The following is a 17,267-nucleotide window of genomic DNA, read 5'->3' on the forward strand; positions in this document are numbered from 1 at the left end:
AGTATTACTGTTTTACAATGTGCTGGGAAGCTATGCTAGGACCTGGAAATAAATAACAAAGAAAAAAACACTGCTCTGAAGGAGGGAAATCTAGTGGAGCTGCTTAGTTTAAAAATGGTAAGTTCTTTAAACCAAATGGAGATATCTGAACATTTTTCAATTTGTCTCATCTGCTGCTCTAGTTCAGGTTTCATCATCTCCTGCCTGAATCTCTGCACTTCCCCTTCCCAACTCTATTCTCCTATCTTGTGTTATTTGTTGTCACAGAATTAAAACAAAAAAAACTTTTATTGTCTGTTTCTCCCCATTTGAATGCAAACTCCACAAAAGAAAGAATTTTTGTTTTGTTCTTGGCTGAACGCCCCCCCCCCCGTGTCTGGAGCTTATAAGGCCTAGAAAAATGTTAAGACTTACAACTATCATCAATACATTTCCCTGATTCAAGTGCTCCATTCGTTCACATTTGTTTCGTATTTATGTGGTATGAATTCTTGCCCCACGGTTAATAAGCTATGTTGTATCTTATTAATATGTCAGTTGCTTTTTATTTTCAAGTATGTCTGTTTCAATCATATTTTGCCCACCAAAGGCAGTCGAAAGCAGAAAAACCTTTGGGACAAGGGACTTGAGGGTAGCAGCCTGACACGCGGTGGCTGCTCAATTAAAGTTGGCTAACGTCAACTATGGACCCCCAGCCTGTGGGAGAGCTAAAAAGCTTCCCCATAGAAGAGTGAGCACATCTAAACTGGTCTTTTTAAGCACTTTCTTAAGCCTTGAGGGCGAATAGCACGAAGGTCCGATAGACAACAAGGTGGAATCCGAACGGTTATTCCTGGCATTCAGCTCAGCCCCTCTGAGGGGTGGCTTCCATCCGGCGGCAGAAAAATACTTCCGGCGTTCTTTTTTATACGTGCTGAGTCACGGCCGAAGGCTCCCCCAGCTCCCCGGCGTGAGGGGCAGGATGCGCAAAATACGACATGAATAGGGAAAAAAACTAGGGAATTAATTTTCTCCACTGACTTCTCGATTTTCTCATCAGGGGAATACTTTCCTCTAAGCCGCGGAGCACTATTCAGCGTCGAGGTGAAACCACTTTCCCGCTTACGTCATAAACACGGCGCAGTCGTCCTAGCGCCCTTCTCCCGTAGTCCTCCGCGCCACTCTCTCCTCTTCCTCGCCCCGCCCACCCCAGATTTCGAAGAGCTCGCTGAATCCGGCCCGGTCTCTTTGGTTCCTTTTATTCCCTGCTTCCATTGGTTGATTACGTGCGCGTGACTGCCCTCTTGCCTTAAGATTGGCTAAAATCAGTTGCGTCATCGATGGCCGGGAGGGCGGGGGGACAAGGGAAGTTGGCGTGAGGGAGACCGGATTGGGGGAGGGGTTCAGGCCTGTCCTCCCCAGCGGCTGCGGCAGCACCAGCGCCGGCCTCCACCGCCTCAGGAACGCTGAGGAGGAGGAGCGGCTGGAGGAGGAGGAGGAGGTGGGCCCTGGGGAAGCGGGATGCCCATCGCTCCGGCTTAGTGGTGAATGCTGAGGAGAGTCACGGTTGCTGCAGTCTCTGCCACCGGGAGGAAGTTGTGGTGTGAGGCCGGGCGGGAGCTCGCGGCGCTGTGGAGAATAGAAGCGCGGGGTTGGTGCGAAGACTCGGCGGCTGGCAGACCCTTTCCTACTTTGACCATGCCTGGAAGGAACAAGGCGAAGTCTACCTGCAGCTGCCCTGACCTGCAGCCCAATGGACAGGATTTGGGCGAGAGCGGCCGGGTTGCCCGTCTGGGAGCCGATGAATCTGAGGAGGAGGGACGGAGGGGGCCTGTCAGTAATGCCGGAGACCCTGAGATCGTCAAGTCTCCCAGCGACCCCAAGCAGTACCGGTGAGGGAGAAGGCCTGGACCGGGGACGGGAGCAGGGTGCGGGCCTCTCTGTTGCTGCTGTGGTCACTTGTCGCCTAATCTTACGTAGGAGCAACAGGGGCACACTTCCACGCCGAAAGCTTCCTTGGGTGGAGGTGGCAAGGGCAATTAGGGTCTTCCATGTGGTGTTGAGGGGGAAATCTTAGAACCAGGATGTCAGAATGGGAAGAGTTGTTATAGTAGTTTTGACATTCGCTAAAGCAAGAAAGGAGGTTTCTCTGAGGAAGGTAGGCTGGATGGTCAGGCAGTCTTGGTAATATGTACGAGGAAAGATTGAGGGAGGTGGGGGTTTAATTTTGGAGAGCATTAAGGGACATATTATCATAATCCACAAATATTTGAGGTGCCCATTGTTCAAAGAGGGGTAAAACTAATTGGTGGAAGTTACTAGAGGATCGTGTGGCTTAAGTAAAAGAACTTAGGCACCAGAGTTGGATGAAATGACTTATTTCCATGGGTTGTTTCTCAATTGCTAGAATGATTGGGTGACCTTTTCCAAGAATATATTAGAGAGGCCGGGTTGCCCGTCTCAGTTGAGTGAGTCATGGAAGACTTGTCAGGTTTTTTCTAATACTGAAATTCTCAACTTTTGGTTTTGGCAGAATCCTCTAAACATCTCTAGTAACTGGTGGTTCAGTTCCCACCTAAATATTTTCTTCACAGGTAGCTTATTTCATAGAATGTCATGACTCTTAATGTATTTTGAAGAGAGGTGATATTGTCCAACTTCATTTTACAGGTTAAGGAAATTGAGATTCCAGAGAGTTTGCTTCTTGCTGAGAATTGCAGAGCTAAATAGTAAGAGCTGATATGAAAACCCTGTCCATCTGATGCCAAATCCAGTGCACCATTTATTGATTTTTATCAAGTTCTTACTAATCTTGAATTGAAAGCTGAATGATTCTAGGTTTCAATTTGTTGTAAGCCCCTACACTGAGCAGGAAAGAACCTTGGAGATAATCTTTTTCACTCCCCAGCACTCCTAATAGACAGCTAATTGAAACTAAGGTCTAGAAAGAAGTGATTAAGACCGTAATTTCTTCTTTCACTCCAAGTCTAGAGTTAACAGTACACAACTCTTTGTACTACTCTTCCCAGGCTGCAGGGTTGAGAAATCTTTATGGATGGGCTAATTTTTTTCCTTTTCTCATCAAAGATGTGGTAATATTAATAATAATGTAAATGAACAAGTTGAAACCTTAATGAAGGGTATTTAGTTTTTGCCTTCCAGAATAATAGCTTCAGTTTTTTTTTCTGCCTATATAAAGCTACATAATAATAGGTAATATTTATAGAATGTACACTATGTGTCAGATACTGTTCTAGCTGCTTTAGATGTATTGTTTCATTTAATGACCTAATTTTGGGCAAATTCTTCTGAAAAATACTTTTTAAGTCTGTGTGCTAGGCACTGAGCTATCTCACATCTTTTCTGAAACTTGGTTGAATATAACTTAAAAATTTTTTTATTGAGGTATTGTTGATTTTCAATGTTGTGCGAATATAAACTTGAAAAAATGTTACTTTATTCTGGGTACTGAGCATGCAAAGATGATTAACATAGTCCCTGCCTTTAGGGAGCTTCCAGTGTAGTACAGGAAGACAGATGCATAAAAAAGGTATAATTAGAGCACTAAAGTTTTATAGAAACCGTAAGAGAAGTATGTGGTAGGTATATTGAGGAATAAAGTAAGTAGTGCCAAACTATACCTGAGGAGAAAGTTAGAAAAGACTTCAATGAGGAGATAATGCTTAAAAGGTAATTCTTTGAGTAAGTTGTTGCATTTCTTTTTGTGGTCTTTTGCCAAATGATCGTCCTTCTTAATGTCTTAGTTTTCTTACTTTAAAGTGAAGGAGATCGATTAAGAATAGCATTGTTTTCTGGTAACTTACTCTCCTTCCAAAAGAGCAGGTTCACTTTTATCTGTTTTATATGTTAAAGTTCCAATTAGACTTTTAAAGGAAAGATTTTGTTACTTTAAAATAAAGGTGGAAAACCTTTACTGGATGATTTTTTAAAGACTTACCCAATCTAAAGTTAAATTCTCTGAATTTTGTAACCAGAAGCAGACATGAAGCATCTGCAGCCCAGAGAGCTGAATTACCCTTCCAGGACCTGCTCAGATGTTACTCTGTGAAGCCTTTCTAGGCAGAACTAATCTCTCCTTTCACTGTATTTCAGTAATACTTGGTACTTGGTCCATTATAGTACATATGCCTCATAGTATAATTATATGTCTTTTGAATATGTGAATAAGCACCAGAGGTGGACCTGATTAAAGGAATATTTTGATGAAAATAACACCTCAAAATATTTACCAGTCTCCATTCATTAAGTAACAGCATGTGGAATTTTACTTCTGTACATATAATTTGTTTTAAGCTTTTTTTGAAGTGTTTATTATACCTCTAGGACATCTATTCTGCTTTTTTCCTAATCTGTATAAATGTTTGGGAAGTGTTGATTTCCTTCTGTTCTGGAAGGATTAGGGACTTTTTTTTCTGTAAAACATGCATTGAGGTCCACTTAAGTGGTCCTCTAAGAAGTTGTAGGGGAAGTAGTGGGAAACAAGGGAATCCTTTAGTGGTGAAGGTTTGAAATATCTAGTGCAAAGAATGGGTGAAGTAAACTTGGGAAATACTAATAGAGAAGTTGTTAAGTTCTTCTTGAGCATGAAAATGACACAGGTAAAAGCAGTATTTTAAGAAGATTAATCTGAAGGTAGTAGCTTGCCACAGGACGTAGCAAGACTGTTTTAATAAGTAATTATAATTGTGAAAAAAAAAAGAAAAAACCAAAACAACAACAACAAAAAAGAACAAAAGAAGGAAGTAATTATAATTGTGTATTGAATGGTGTGCGCTTATGGTTCTAATCTTTCTCTAATTGATGTCTGCCTGTATGTCTTTATTTCTTTCTTATTTTATTTACTTATTTTTTGCTTTATTCATATTAACTCAGTGTAACAAATGTTTGCTTGGGTAAAGACTTGTGAATCCAGAGATCATATCTGTTTTGTTCACTCCCAGCACATAGTTTTCAAATAGTATTTGTAAAATGTATAAATGTATGAGTGCCCATATGCCAGGCATTTTCATGGAACTTTTGGGGATATTCTGCTAGAAATTTTTTAGATCAAATTTTTACCCTGGCAAGTTTTTAAAAATAATTACTTGATTTTCAGAGAAAACAACTTGAATAGGCAGGTTACAGAGAAAAAAATATAAATTATACAAACAGTAATATATGGTGATACTGTAGTATATTTAATTCATGTAGAAACTTGTGGTAGTTGACACATAGTAAGAATTCAAATGTTAGTTATTCTTTTAATATGTTCACAATTATTAAATGATATTTGCAGCAGTGTAACAAATAGCAAAAAATTGGCAACAACTTTATTGTCCATTGGTTGGCTAAAAATTATACCATTCTACAATGAAAATACTATATAGCTATAAGAATAGATAGATGGTTTTATATATTGATGTGGAAAGGTGTCCTTTTATTTACTATTGAATGAAAAAACCCAGTTGCAAACCAAAATAATATTGTATAATTCCATTTTTAAAAATAGAAAAACCTCACAAAACAACACCTCCTGTTACATGTCTACTTAAAAGATAATTTTCTATGTTTAGGTATATACAGAAATGATTAGAAATGATATTCACCAGGCTTATTTCTCTAGGGAAAAGGAGAAGAGAGTTGACTTGAGTTGTTTACCTTTTTAGTAATTGAAAAGATAAATCACTAAACAAAAGTATTCTGTGGTCCATGGAGGAAATTTAGATAACAGGAAAAATTTTTAATTCCCCATAACCATTCTATCCAGCATTAATCACTGGTAATGTTTTTATAACCATTATTTCTTTTTCCTATGCATTTATACATTTATAATTTTTAAATTGTATAATACCATGTTTAGCAGTGTCGTGAACATTTTCTTAAGTGTTTTTCAGTATATTTTCTCTACTCAGAAGTCCATAATTTAATCATTTACCATTTTATAAGATAATTTGGATTATCAGCTTTTCTTAATCGTAGAAGCTTGCTTATTCTCAATTGAATCCTTTGTGTGTAGACCCAATCTTAATGGGTTTGGTAGATATGGAGGGTAACCTCTGATGATCTAGTCTCTTTCTAGGATATTCATTAATTGGGGGAACTGGCAGACAAGAAGTTGATTTGTTGTAGGACTTCCACTCTGACATAGGTCTCATATTCATTCTGGTTCTAAGAATGAAGTCAGTCATTAAGCCTAACCAACTCACAGGAAACTGAGTAGATTATAGTTCCTTTCTACTGTGTTTGTATGTATGTATGTATGTGTGTTTGGCAGGGATGGTGGGCTCAGTTACATTGGACCCGAATTAAACTGTTTTCCAAAGGTTAGAAGTAGATTGTAGTTTAGAAAGTTCACTTGGTCCTATGGAGAGGTGTTTATAGAGATTTTTATTTTTATTACCACTACCAACAATAGTCTTTGATCTCCTAATAACAGCTGGTATTTGTTGAGTGCTTACTAGGTACTAAGTACTATTCTAAGGAGTCTACGTAGATTATCTCATTTAATCTTTGCAGTAACCTTTCTAGATAGTGCTCTTATTACATGATAGCCTAAATCCTATTCTATGAAAATACATTACTGAGCAGGTAATGAGCACTAATTAGAGTGCAAATGGATTATATTCTCTCATTTGGTTCCTTCTAAGCAAAGTTCTTAACCATTGGCAGATAAGATCTAAGTTGCTCCATTTTTTTGGTTCTTAACTTTCTAGCTTCATCTTTTGTTGTGCTGTTTTGTTTTACTTTTCTTGGCACATGCTGTGCTCTTTGGTCATGTCTGCCTTGCATATTCAAGCATTACCTCCTCTGTGAACCCTTTGACTCTTTCCGTTTAATCTTTCCCTCCTACATGTGAGTTATTTTATTTACGCTCTTGTGTGCCCCTGTAGCAATTTTTTTCCAAGCTGTTTCATATTTTTGTAAGTACTGTTTGTCTTTCCCCTTTATTGTGCTGAGATTTTTGTAGAGAAGGACTTTGTTTCTTTGCATCGTTGCATGCCTTCCCTTCTGTTATTAATAAATCAACTGTCTGTACTCCTAAGATCCATCTCTTCACTTGTGCACAGGCCACCATCCCCTCTTTATTGATCCCATCCACCAATTACTCCAACAGTTGTTCCCCTTCCATCGTGCATCACCAATTTCTCCCTTTTACTGGATCATTCCCATGAGCATACAGATATGCTGTGATTGTTCCTATCTTCAGGGGAAAAACATTTCTTTACTCACATTCCCTTGGAACTGTGCCTTTCCAGCTACACAGATTTCTCTATTCCTTGATAGCAAAGCTTATTAAAACAGTTGCTGTACTAAAATTTTGCTGTTTATCTACTCCCATTATTTCTTGAACTCATAGTGGACTCTTGTCACTATTGCATACCAAAATAGCTATTTTCAGGATCACCATTAACCCTTAAAATTAGTCAGTTCTCAAGTTCTTATCTTACTTGACCTTTCAGTATCTTGTGACACAGGTGATCATTCTTTACTTCTTGAAATGCTTTTTATTCAGTTGGCTTCCAGGTCAGTACTGTTCTTAGTTCTCTTTCTGCCTCATTTGCAGGATTCCTCCTTATCTCCTTGATCTCTAAATTTCGGAGTATATGGGCTCAGTCCTTGGACTTTTTTTTCTCTTCCCTGTCTACCTTTGCTCCAAATATTGTCTCATCCAGTCTTGTGGCTTTAAATAGCACTCTGACAGTTTTACTCAGGTTCCCCACTTCATGCTCTTTCTTACTCTATTTTATTTTTCTTCATAGCACTTATTTACCTTTTGATATTCTATGTATTTACTTCTTCATTAGAGCAAAGACTTTGTTCACTACTGTATGTCCAGTGCCTAAAATAATGTCTTTCTTGTAGTCTTGCTTCCATCTCTGACTCTTCATCCTTTTCTCCTCTGGCCTGATTGTTATATAAGGATATGTTTTTCAGTCTTTTGTTTTTGTATCATTTTATTTCTTTTATTTTAGATCGATTTTTTTTCAAGAAATAAAACCATGTAGATATACTTGAAGCTCTTTGGATACTGCCCACTCCTATTGCATTCCCTGTCCTCTTTTTTCAGTGTTAACCATTATCTGAATTTGGTATATATACCATTCCTATGTATATTTTTATACTTCTTATTAAATATACATTTATCTGTAAGCAGTATACATTATTCCTTTCACATGTTTTAAGACAATGCTTCAGTGGACATTTTTATACATGACACCTTATGTACACATTTGAGAGTTTTTCTATATACGTATAAGTGAAATCACTAAATTTAAAAAAATTAAAGTTTAGTTGATTTATAATGTTGTGTTAGTTTCAGGTATACAGCAAAGTGACTCATATTATATATATGTATTTCAGGTTCTTTTCCATTATAGGTTATTATAAAATATTGAATATGATTCCCTTTGCTGTACAGTAGCCCCTTGCTGGTTATCTATTTTATATATGTTAATCCCAAACTCCTAATTTATTCCCTTCCACTTCCCCTTTGGTAACCATAAATTTGTTTTCTATGTCTGTGAGTCTATTTCTGTTTTGTAAATAAGTTCATTTGTATCATTTTTTTTTAAGATTTCACTTAGAAGGAATGTCATGTGATATTTGTCTTCCTGTTTGACTTCACTTAGTGTTATAATCTGTAAGTCCATCCATGTTGCTGCAAATGGCATTATTTCATTCTTTTTTTTGTGTCAAATTCCAATGTTCAGCACAATTTTTCAGTCATTCATCGACATACACACACTCATTGTCACATTTTTTTCTCTGTGAGTTATCATAACATTTTGTGTATATTTCCCCGTGCTATACAGTGTAATCTTGTTTATCTATTCTACAATTTTGAAATCCCAGTCTATCCCTTCCCACCCTCCACCCCCCTGGCAACCACAAGTCTGTATTCTCTGTCTATGAGTCTATTTCTGTCCTGTATTTATGCTTTGTTTTTGTTTGTTTGTTTGTTTGTTTTTGTTTTTGTTTTTTAGATTCCACATATGAGCTATCTCATATAGTATTTTTCTTTCTCTTTCTGGCTTACTTCACTTAGAGTGACATTCTCCAGGAGCATCCATGTTGCTGCAAATGGCATTATGTTGTTGGTTTTTATGGCTGAGTAGTATTCCATTGTATAAGTATACCACCTCTTCTTTATCCAGTCGCCTGTTGATGGACATTTAGGCTGTTTCCATGTTTTGGCTATTGTAAATAGTGCTGCTATGAACATTGGGGTGCAGGTGTCATCCTGAAGTAGGGTTCCTTCTGGATACAAGCCCAGGAGTGGGATTCCTGGGTCATATGGTAAGTATTATTTCTTTCGTTTTATGGCTAAGTAATATTCCATTGTGTGTGTGTATCTATATCTACCTATATATACATACACCCCCCCCACATTTTCTTTATCAATTCATCTGTTGGTGAGCATTTAGATTCTTCCATGTCTTGGCTATTGTAAGTAGAGCTGCTATGAACATTGGGATGCATGTATCTTTTTGAGTTGAAGTTTTCTCCAGATATATGCCCAGGAGTGGGATTGTTGGATCATATAGTAATTATTTTTAGTTTTTTAAGGAACCTCAATACTGTCCTCCATAGTGGCTGCATCAATTTACATCCTCACCGATAGTGTAGGAGGGTTCCTTTTTCTCCACACCCTCTCCAGTATTTATTATTTGTAGACTTTTTGATGATGGCCATTCTGACCAGTGTGAGGTGATACCTCATTGTAATTTTTTTGTTTGTTTGTTTTGGGGAGTGGTAATTAGGTATTTATTTATTTATTTTTAATGGAGGTACCTTGTACATCCTAGGCATGCACTCTAGCACTGAGCTATATCCTCCCCTTCCACATTGTAATTTTGATTTGCATTTCTCTAATAATTAATGATGTTGAGCATCTTTTCATGTACCTTTTGGCCATCTCTGTGTTCTTCAGAGAAATGGCTATTTAGATCTTCTGCCCATTTTTTTAATTGGGTTGTTTGGTTTTTTTGTTTTTTGTTTGTTTGTTTTTTTTTTTTAGCTGTATAAGCTGTTACATACAACTTTGGAACTTAATCCCTTGTCAGTCTCCTCATTTACAAATATTTTCTCCCATTCTGAAGGTTGTCTTTCTATTTTGTTTATGGTTTCCTTTGCTGTGCAAAAGCTTTTAAGTTTAATTAGGCCCCATTTGTTTATTTTTGCTTTTGTTTCTATTTCTCTAGGAGGCAAATTGAAACAAATATTGCTGTGATTTATGTCAGAGAGTGTTCTGCCTGTGTTTTCCTCTAGGAGTTTTAAAGTATCCTGTCTTCCATTTAGGTCTTTAATAAATTTTGAGTTTATTTTTGTATATGATGTTAGAGAATGTTCTAACTTCATTTTTTTACATGTAGCTGTCCAGTTTTCCCAGCACCACTTATTAAAGAGACTGTCTTTTCTCCATTGTATATTCTTGTCTCCTTTGTCATAGATTAATTGACCAAAAGTGCATGGATTTATTTCTGGACTTTCTATCCTGATCCACTGATCTATGTGTCTGGTTTTTTTGTGTGTCAGTACCATACTGTTTTGATTACTTTAGCTTTGAAGTCAGGGAGCATGATTCCTCCAGCCTGTTCTTCTTTGTTAAGATTGTTTTGGCTAGTTGGGATCTTCTCTGTTTCCATACGAATTTAAATTTTTTTGTTCCAGTTCTGTGAAAAATGCCATTGGTAATTTGATAGGGATTGCACTGAATCTGTATATTGCCTTGGGTAGTATAGCCATTTTAACAATATTGATTCTTCCAATCCAAGGACATGGTGTATCTTTCCATCTGTGTCCTCAGTTTCTTTCCTCAGCATCTTACAGTTTTCAGAGTATAGGTGAAATGACTAATTTTTAAACTTACTATACCAAAAGTACTCTTCTGATTTGTTGTACTATTTTACACTTACACCAGAGTTCCTGCTTCTATACATTCCTCCCAATTCTTGATATTGTTAGATTTTTTAAAAAAAAATTGAGAATTTGATCTCTGGGAAGTATTTCTCTCTTAAAATTTTTCAATTTATATTTTCCCTGTTACTAATAAAATCAAGCATTATTTCATGTTTCCTGGCCATTTTGATTTCTTTTTATGAACCACCCATTTTTCTGTCGGATATTTTTTTTCCTTTTTAAAATTGACTTCTGAGAATTCTTTACATATTTTAAGTAATAATCTTTTGCTGGTTATATGAGTTACATTGTCTAAATCTATATAGTTTATCATTACCTTTTGTTTATAGTCTTAAAATTTAATTAGATTTATATTTATTTATGGTTTTTGCTTATTTCTTCTAAAAGCTTTGTAGTTTTGCTTTTTATGCTTGGGTAAGGATCTAATTTTATTACTATTTTTTTTAACAATATGGACAACCAGTTGTCCATGCATACCTTTTGAAAAGTCTATATCCTAGAGGTGACCAAATGTTTTCTGTAAAGAGCTAGATAATAAATATTTTAGGCTTTGTCAGTTAAGAGACAAAATTAAGGACATTATGTAGGTACCTACGTGGCAGGAAAGAAAACAAATTTCTGCAAATTTTTAATAAAATTTTTAATTAAGTTCAAAATATAACAGTAGTACTTATTTGGTAATACAGTTCTACTAGTGAGAAGAGTGGAATTCTTTCTTGTTTTTGTTTTTGGGAGATAACATTTTGCTTTGGGAGGGGTTCAAAGTTGATGTTCCCTTTAATTAAAGTTGATTGCAAATGTGTCATCTGTTAATACTGATTTGCAATGAGATTTTATGTATTCCATCTTTCAAAATGTGTTTTCACAGTGAAAGGTACTGCCAGATACTGGTTAGTTCATGAGCATTGATTTTATTTGAGCACATTCATTGCTTGGAAGGCATTTATAGAATTCTGTTAGTTTCTTCTCTGATCTTTTTTGCCATTAAGGGTATCATTATATTGTGGATTAATTCTGATTGAAAATTAGTTGGAAGCTCCTCAATTGCAAAGTTAAAAGGACTTTTAAATGAGGAAATTTCCTTTGTGCTTTCACCGATGTCTAAAAAACACCACTGGAACTGTAGTTTGCTTGGAAAACATATCTACTGCAAATCTGTGTGGGAATGGAGATGTGGCTTCTTGTTTTAACTATTGACAGCACAGGAAATGTATAAAGAAGCTTGCTATTGCTTGTGATTCAGGTAATACTAGTTCTTGTTGAGATGACTTTACTATAAGGTAAGTTTTGCATACAAGCACTGTTTTGTAATTTTGGGTTGGTTTCATTAAGAAACATTATGAAAACTACAGCAAAAGCTTATTTCCAAAGCAGTTTGGTGTTTGATAGTGGTTGAAGGCTGTTCTTCAGAAAAGTTTTAGTCTTTACCCTGAGCCATTCCCTCCTCCCCCTAACCCCTCCTAACTACCATTCTATTTTCTATCTATGAATTTGACTGCCTTACATTACCTCATGTATGTAGGACAAATACAATATTTGTCCTTTTGTATCTAGTTTATTTCAGTTAGCATAGTATCTTCAAAATTCATCCATGTTGTGGCATGTGTTAGAATTTTCTTCCTTTTTAAGACTGAATAACGTTCCCCTATATGTATATACCACATTTTGTTTATCCATTCATCTGTTGACAGGTATTTGGGTTGTTTCCACCTTTTAGCTGTTGTGAATAATGTTGCTATGAACATTGATTTACAAAACCTGTTCAAGTCCCTGCTTTAAACTCATTTGGGTCTATATCCAGACGTGAATTTGCGCAATCATTTGAGTCCTCCCAGTATATTAACATTGCTGTGTAATAGTCCACCTCAGAGTTTAAGTGGCTGAAAGCACAGTGATTTCATTATATTCTGTGGGATGGCCAGGCAGTTTTTTTCTTGCTTTTACCTGGGCTCACTTGTGTGGCTGCATTCGTTTCATGGGTTGGTGGAGCTGGGGGGTCTAAGATGGCTTCAGTCACATGTCTCAGGCCTTGATGGGGACAGCTAGAAGGTGGGCCTTCTTTCTGCACATAATATAACCTCATTCATAGTCTGGCTTAAACTTCTGGATGTGGCAGCTGGGTCCCAAAAGAGGGGAGGCAGAAACTGCAAAACATGTTGAGGCCTAGGCTCTAGGACTTCACACATCATTTTCACCACAAATTATAGGGCAAAGTTTTCAAAGCTAGCCCAGATTCAAGGGATGGGACTCCAACTCTTTCTGGGAAGGTTAACGAGGTCACAGCGGGGGCCATTATTAAAATCATCAGTAACACCTAATAACCTAACAGCTGATCATAGATGAGGAAACGTGAGAAATGGGGAAGGGCCATTTGGGGAGCAAAAAAGTCTCCTGGTGGATCCTAAATGGTGTGACTTGGTATTATATTTTAAGAAGTAGAGAGGCACGTGGATTTTTTGAGCTTGTTTATTTGGAAGAACTATACTGCAGTAAGTCTTTTTTTTCACTTTTTGTATTTTGTCTCTTTTTAAATAGTTGTATGATCAGCTTTAAATTAATACAGCTTGGGTGAGAAGGCTTTAGCTGACTTAGGCAGGCCATATCAGCTTTACTGTGTGGGCTCTTTCAACTTCAGAGTTGCAGCTGGCCTAGAATTGTAGGCAAAGCTAGATGGGAATTTGATTTTTAATGCTTTGTTTGGCATAACAATATTAATTCTTTTATGGACTTCTTAACCAGGTCTGCAGCTTTAAACTGCAAAGATGTCTAAAGTTCCAAATGTGCTATAGAGTAATTAATGACTAAAGCTCTAGCCTTAAATTGTTAATTCCAGGTCTAGACAGACAGTACATCTTTCTAGGTCAGAAGAGGGTACTTTGTAATTATGTACATTGTCACTATTCCTTCCCTCCCCCCCCACCATGTGGTCTCAAGTATTTTTGGATTTAAATACATGATCTCTTAATCTGGTAGTTTTAGTGACTGAAAGTGGTTTCACAAAAGGTTGGTTTATTTTATTAAGGAACAAATAAAGATGAGTGGGTGGGTACTTTATTATAAAGAGAATAATACTATATTCTTGATTTTTGGACTTGGTTTGAAAAATCTATTTTGGTCTTCATAGTCAGTACAGGAGCAGTGGGAGAATGAAACCAAATAAAGGAAGACAAGTTGAATAAGCTAGAGGGAGAGAGGTTTTCTTATTCATCTTAGAAGAGCCCTACCCCTCCAAAAATTTTTATAAATACAAACACATATGCATGTAAACAATTGAGACTACATGGTTTGGGGGGGTAGGTAATGATAGGTTATATAATTACAAAATTAGGCCCCCAAGTATCCTTTTTTGACCTATAATGATTTAGCATTATCTATCTAGGTCTAGAAATAGCAATTTAAGGATAGAACCTGATTTGCTAACTATTTTCTCTCTATATGTGAAAATGAGGTCTTAAAGGCTTTATAGTAAAGTATACTGTGGTATGGCTATATTTTTCTGTGAACATTTGCATGATTTCCACTTTTTTCCTATCACAAATGTTGCTTCAGTGAACACTGTTGATACCTCATTGTTTGTGTGAATATTTCCATAAGATACCTAGAAATGAAATTACTGGGTTAGAACGTATGCAGAGTTTACATTTTTAAGAAAAAATAGATATGGCCATATTCTCCTACAAAAATATTGTACTAGTTGAGATTCATAAGCAAGTGTGTGAGAATACTCTGTCCCCTTGTAGTATTCAATAGCAGTAATTTTAATTAATTAATTAATTATGCTAATTTGCTGGATGAAAAATATTTTGTTGTTTTAATTTATCTTTGATTTCTAGTGAGGTTCAGCATCATTTCATTTATTGACCATCTTATTTCTTCTTGAAATACTGTCTATATTTCTAAACCTGTTATTTTTCATTTTTGTTTTTTGCTCTTACTGATTTGAAGGAACTCTTATATATTGTTAACCTTTTCACTCAGTATGCAGTTTGCTCTTTGATTCTGTTTATGATGTTTGTTTCAGAAAAGTTTTAAATTAGACTATAGTGAAATCTTTCTTTTTTTTCCTCTATGGCTTCTAGATTTTGTGTCTTGTTTAGCACAAATCTTCATTCCAATATTATAACAATATTTTCTCAAATAATTTTAAAACATTTTTTTCTTTTAGCTCTGTAATCTGTGTGGAATTTATATATGTTGAGTATAAGAGAGAGGTGGCTATTTTGTCTCCCTAAATAAATTGCCTATTTCAGCATCATTTATTGAATCATAATAAACAGTGTTGCAACAATATTATAATCATTGCTCTGTTTCTAGAACCTGTTTTCTTTAATTGATCTGTAGATGTTCCTATGCCAGCATACTCTTTAATTTTGACTGCTTTAAAGTACTATATTTTTATAATTGGTAAGGGAGTTTTCCCTTTTCAAAATGTTCTTGGCATTTTTGTGTGTTTTTTTGTCCACATGAATTTTAGAATCAGTATGCCAAGTTATACACACACAAACTTGTTGGGTGTTTTAAATTGGTGTTGCCTTGAATTTATACATTAATTTTAGGGAAAAATTGATGTCTTTGCAATATTGGATGTTCCCTGATAACAGCATGGTATGACTAGTCAAGTCTGTTATTTTCTCTTGTATAGTTTTTTAGTTTTCCTTGTGTTGGATGTGTTGAGTAGTAGTGAAAAGAATGGCTTCTGGTGCCATGGTACTTGCTAAGCTTAGGCAAATAAAACTCCTTTTTTTGTGCATTAGTTTCCTTATCCATAAAATGGGAATAATAACTCTGTAGGGTTATTATGAAGATTAAATGCATTAAGATATATGTGAATACCTTTAATATATGTACTGTTGTTATTAGGTATAAATTGAGGTATTTTATGGTTTCTGTTGCTTTTGTGAATAGGACCTTGTATTTAAATCTCATTTTAATTGGTTACCTTTTAATTGGTTATCTTTGGTATATAGGAAATTCATAATTTTATTCTTGGTTCTTGATTTTGGATGCTTTGCTGAACTATTTAAAACTATACTAATAGTTCTTTTTTATTTTTTTACATTTTCTTGCATTCTCTAGGTAATCATATATTTTGCAGTGAATTATTTTAGCTTTCAATATCTTTGCCTTGTAATTCTTTTTATTTATATTGTGGATCTGTTTTCATTGACTAGGATTTCTAATATAGTTTTGAATAGAAGTGATGATAAAGAGCATTTTGTCCATGACTGTCTTTAGATGGATTTGATGTTGATTTATGGAAGTTAACTCTCTGTAAAGCTAAGAGCTTTTTGTGTGTGTGTATGTTCTTAGTTTGTTAAGGAGTGGGTTTTGGATTTTTACTATACAAATAATAAATGATTATGTTTTTATTATAAAAGATTAGAAAAGATATAGAAATTATAGAGCAAAGCAAGAAAGTTCTTGTATCTTGCTCTGCTTTTATTCCTCTCAGTTGTTATGTTTGTGTTACATTTGGTTTGTATTCTTTTAGTTTTTTTGCTGTACCTTTATATACATTTAATGTGTATATGTGTACACATAATTTTACTTATTTTTATAAAATTGCCTGAGAATCTTGTTTCATTTAGCAGATATTAAGTACCTATTGTGTATCAGGCCCCCTATAGGCATTAACATTTTTTTGTTCATTCAACAAATATTTCTTCAGTGTTTGAAAGTGCCAAGCATTGTCTTAGGTGCTGGGGATATAGCTATGCCTTCAGAGCTAACATTCTAAAGGTACAGGCAGAAAAAATCAGAAAACAAAAACAAGTGATGTTAAATGGTGTGAAAAAAGTTAACAGGATAAAAGGAGGGTAGGAACTGACTGGAGTGCTATGTTAAATAGTGTGGTCAGGGAAGGCATCTTTGAACAGGGGACACTTTAGCAAAGACTTAGAAGAGATGGAACAGATTTCAAGAAAGAACAATAAAGTCAGAAACTAAAATCAGCAAAAAGAATGATGGAAGAGTGGTAGGAAAGAAGATTGGAGAAGTAGTGGGGGATAAGATTATGTGGAGCCTTCTAGGCCCTGATAAGGATTTGGGATTTTATTCTAAGCATTATGGGAAGCCATTGATGGTTTTTGAAAAGGGAAATGACCTTGCATTAGTTTGTCAGGGCCGCCATAACAGACTATCACAGACTGAATGGCTTAAGCAACAGAAATTTATTTTCTTATAATTCTGGAGGTTAGAAGTCCAAGATCAAGTTGTTAGTAGGTTTGATTTTTTTTACCTGAGACCTCTCTGACTTGTGGGCGGTCACCTTCTTTGCTTTGTCCGCACCTGGTTTTTAATCTGTGTTCAAATTTCAGGACTTCAGTCAGATTAGATTAGGGCTCACCACAATGACCTCATTTTAACAT

The 17,267-nt window shown here is 35.8% G+C and overlaps 1 protein-coding gene across 2 annotated transcripts in view; it reads left to right on the plus strand.

Annotated features, from left to right (window-relative positions):
• Positions 1 to 1,313: 1,313 nt before the first annotated feature.
• Positions 1,314 to 17,267, plus strand: part of NRDC (nardilysin convertase) — a 77,897-nt gene continuing 61,943 nt past the window's right edge. For both annotated transcript variants that reach the window (XM_006200478.4, XM_006200479.4), the window contains exon 1: positions 1,314 to 1,871. In XM_006200478.4, coding sequence (XP_006200540.1) covers positions 1,528 to 1,871 — 344 coding nt within the window. In that variant the 5' untranslated portion in view covers positions 1,314 to 1,527. The remainder of the gene's footprint in view (positions 1,872 to 17,267) is intronic.

The sequence above is a fragment of the Vicugna pacos genome, chromosome 13 (assembly GCF_048564905.1).
Source record: "Vicugna pacos chromosome 13, VicPac4, whole genome shotgun sequence".
NCBI lineage: Eukaryota > Metazoa > Chordata > Mammalia > Artiodactyla > Camelidae > Vicugna > Vicugna pacos.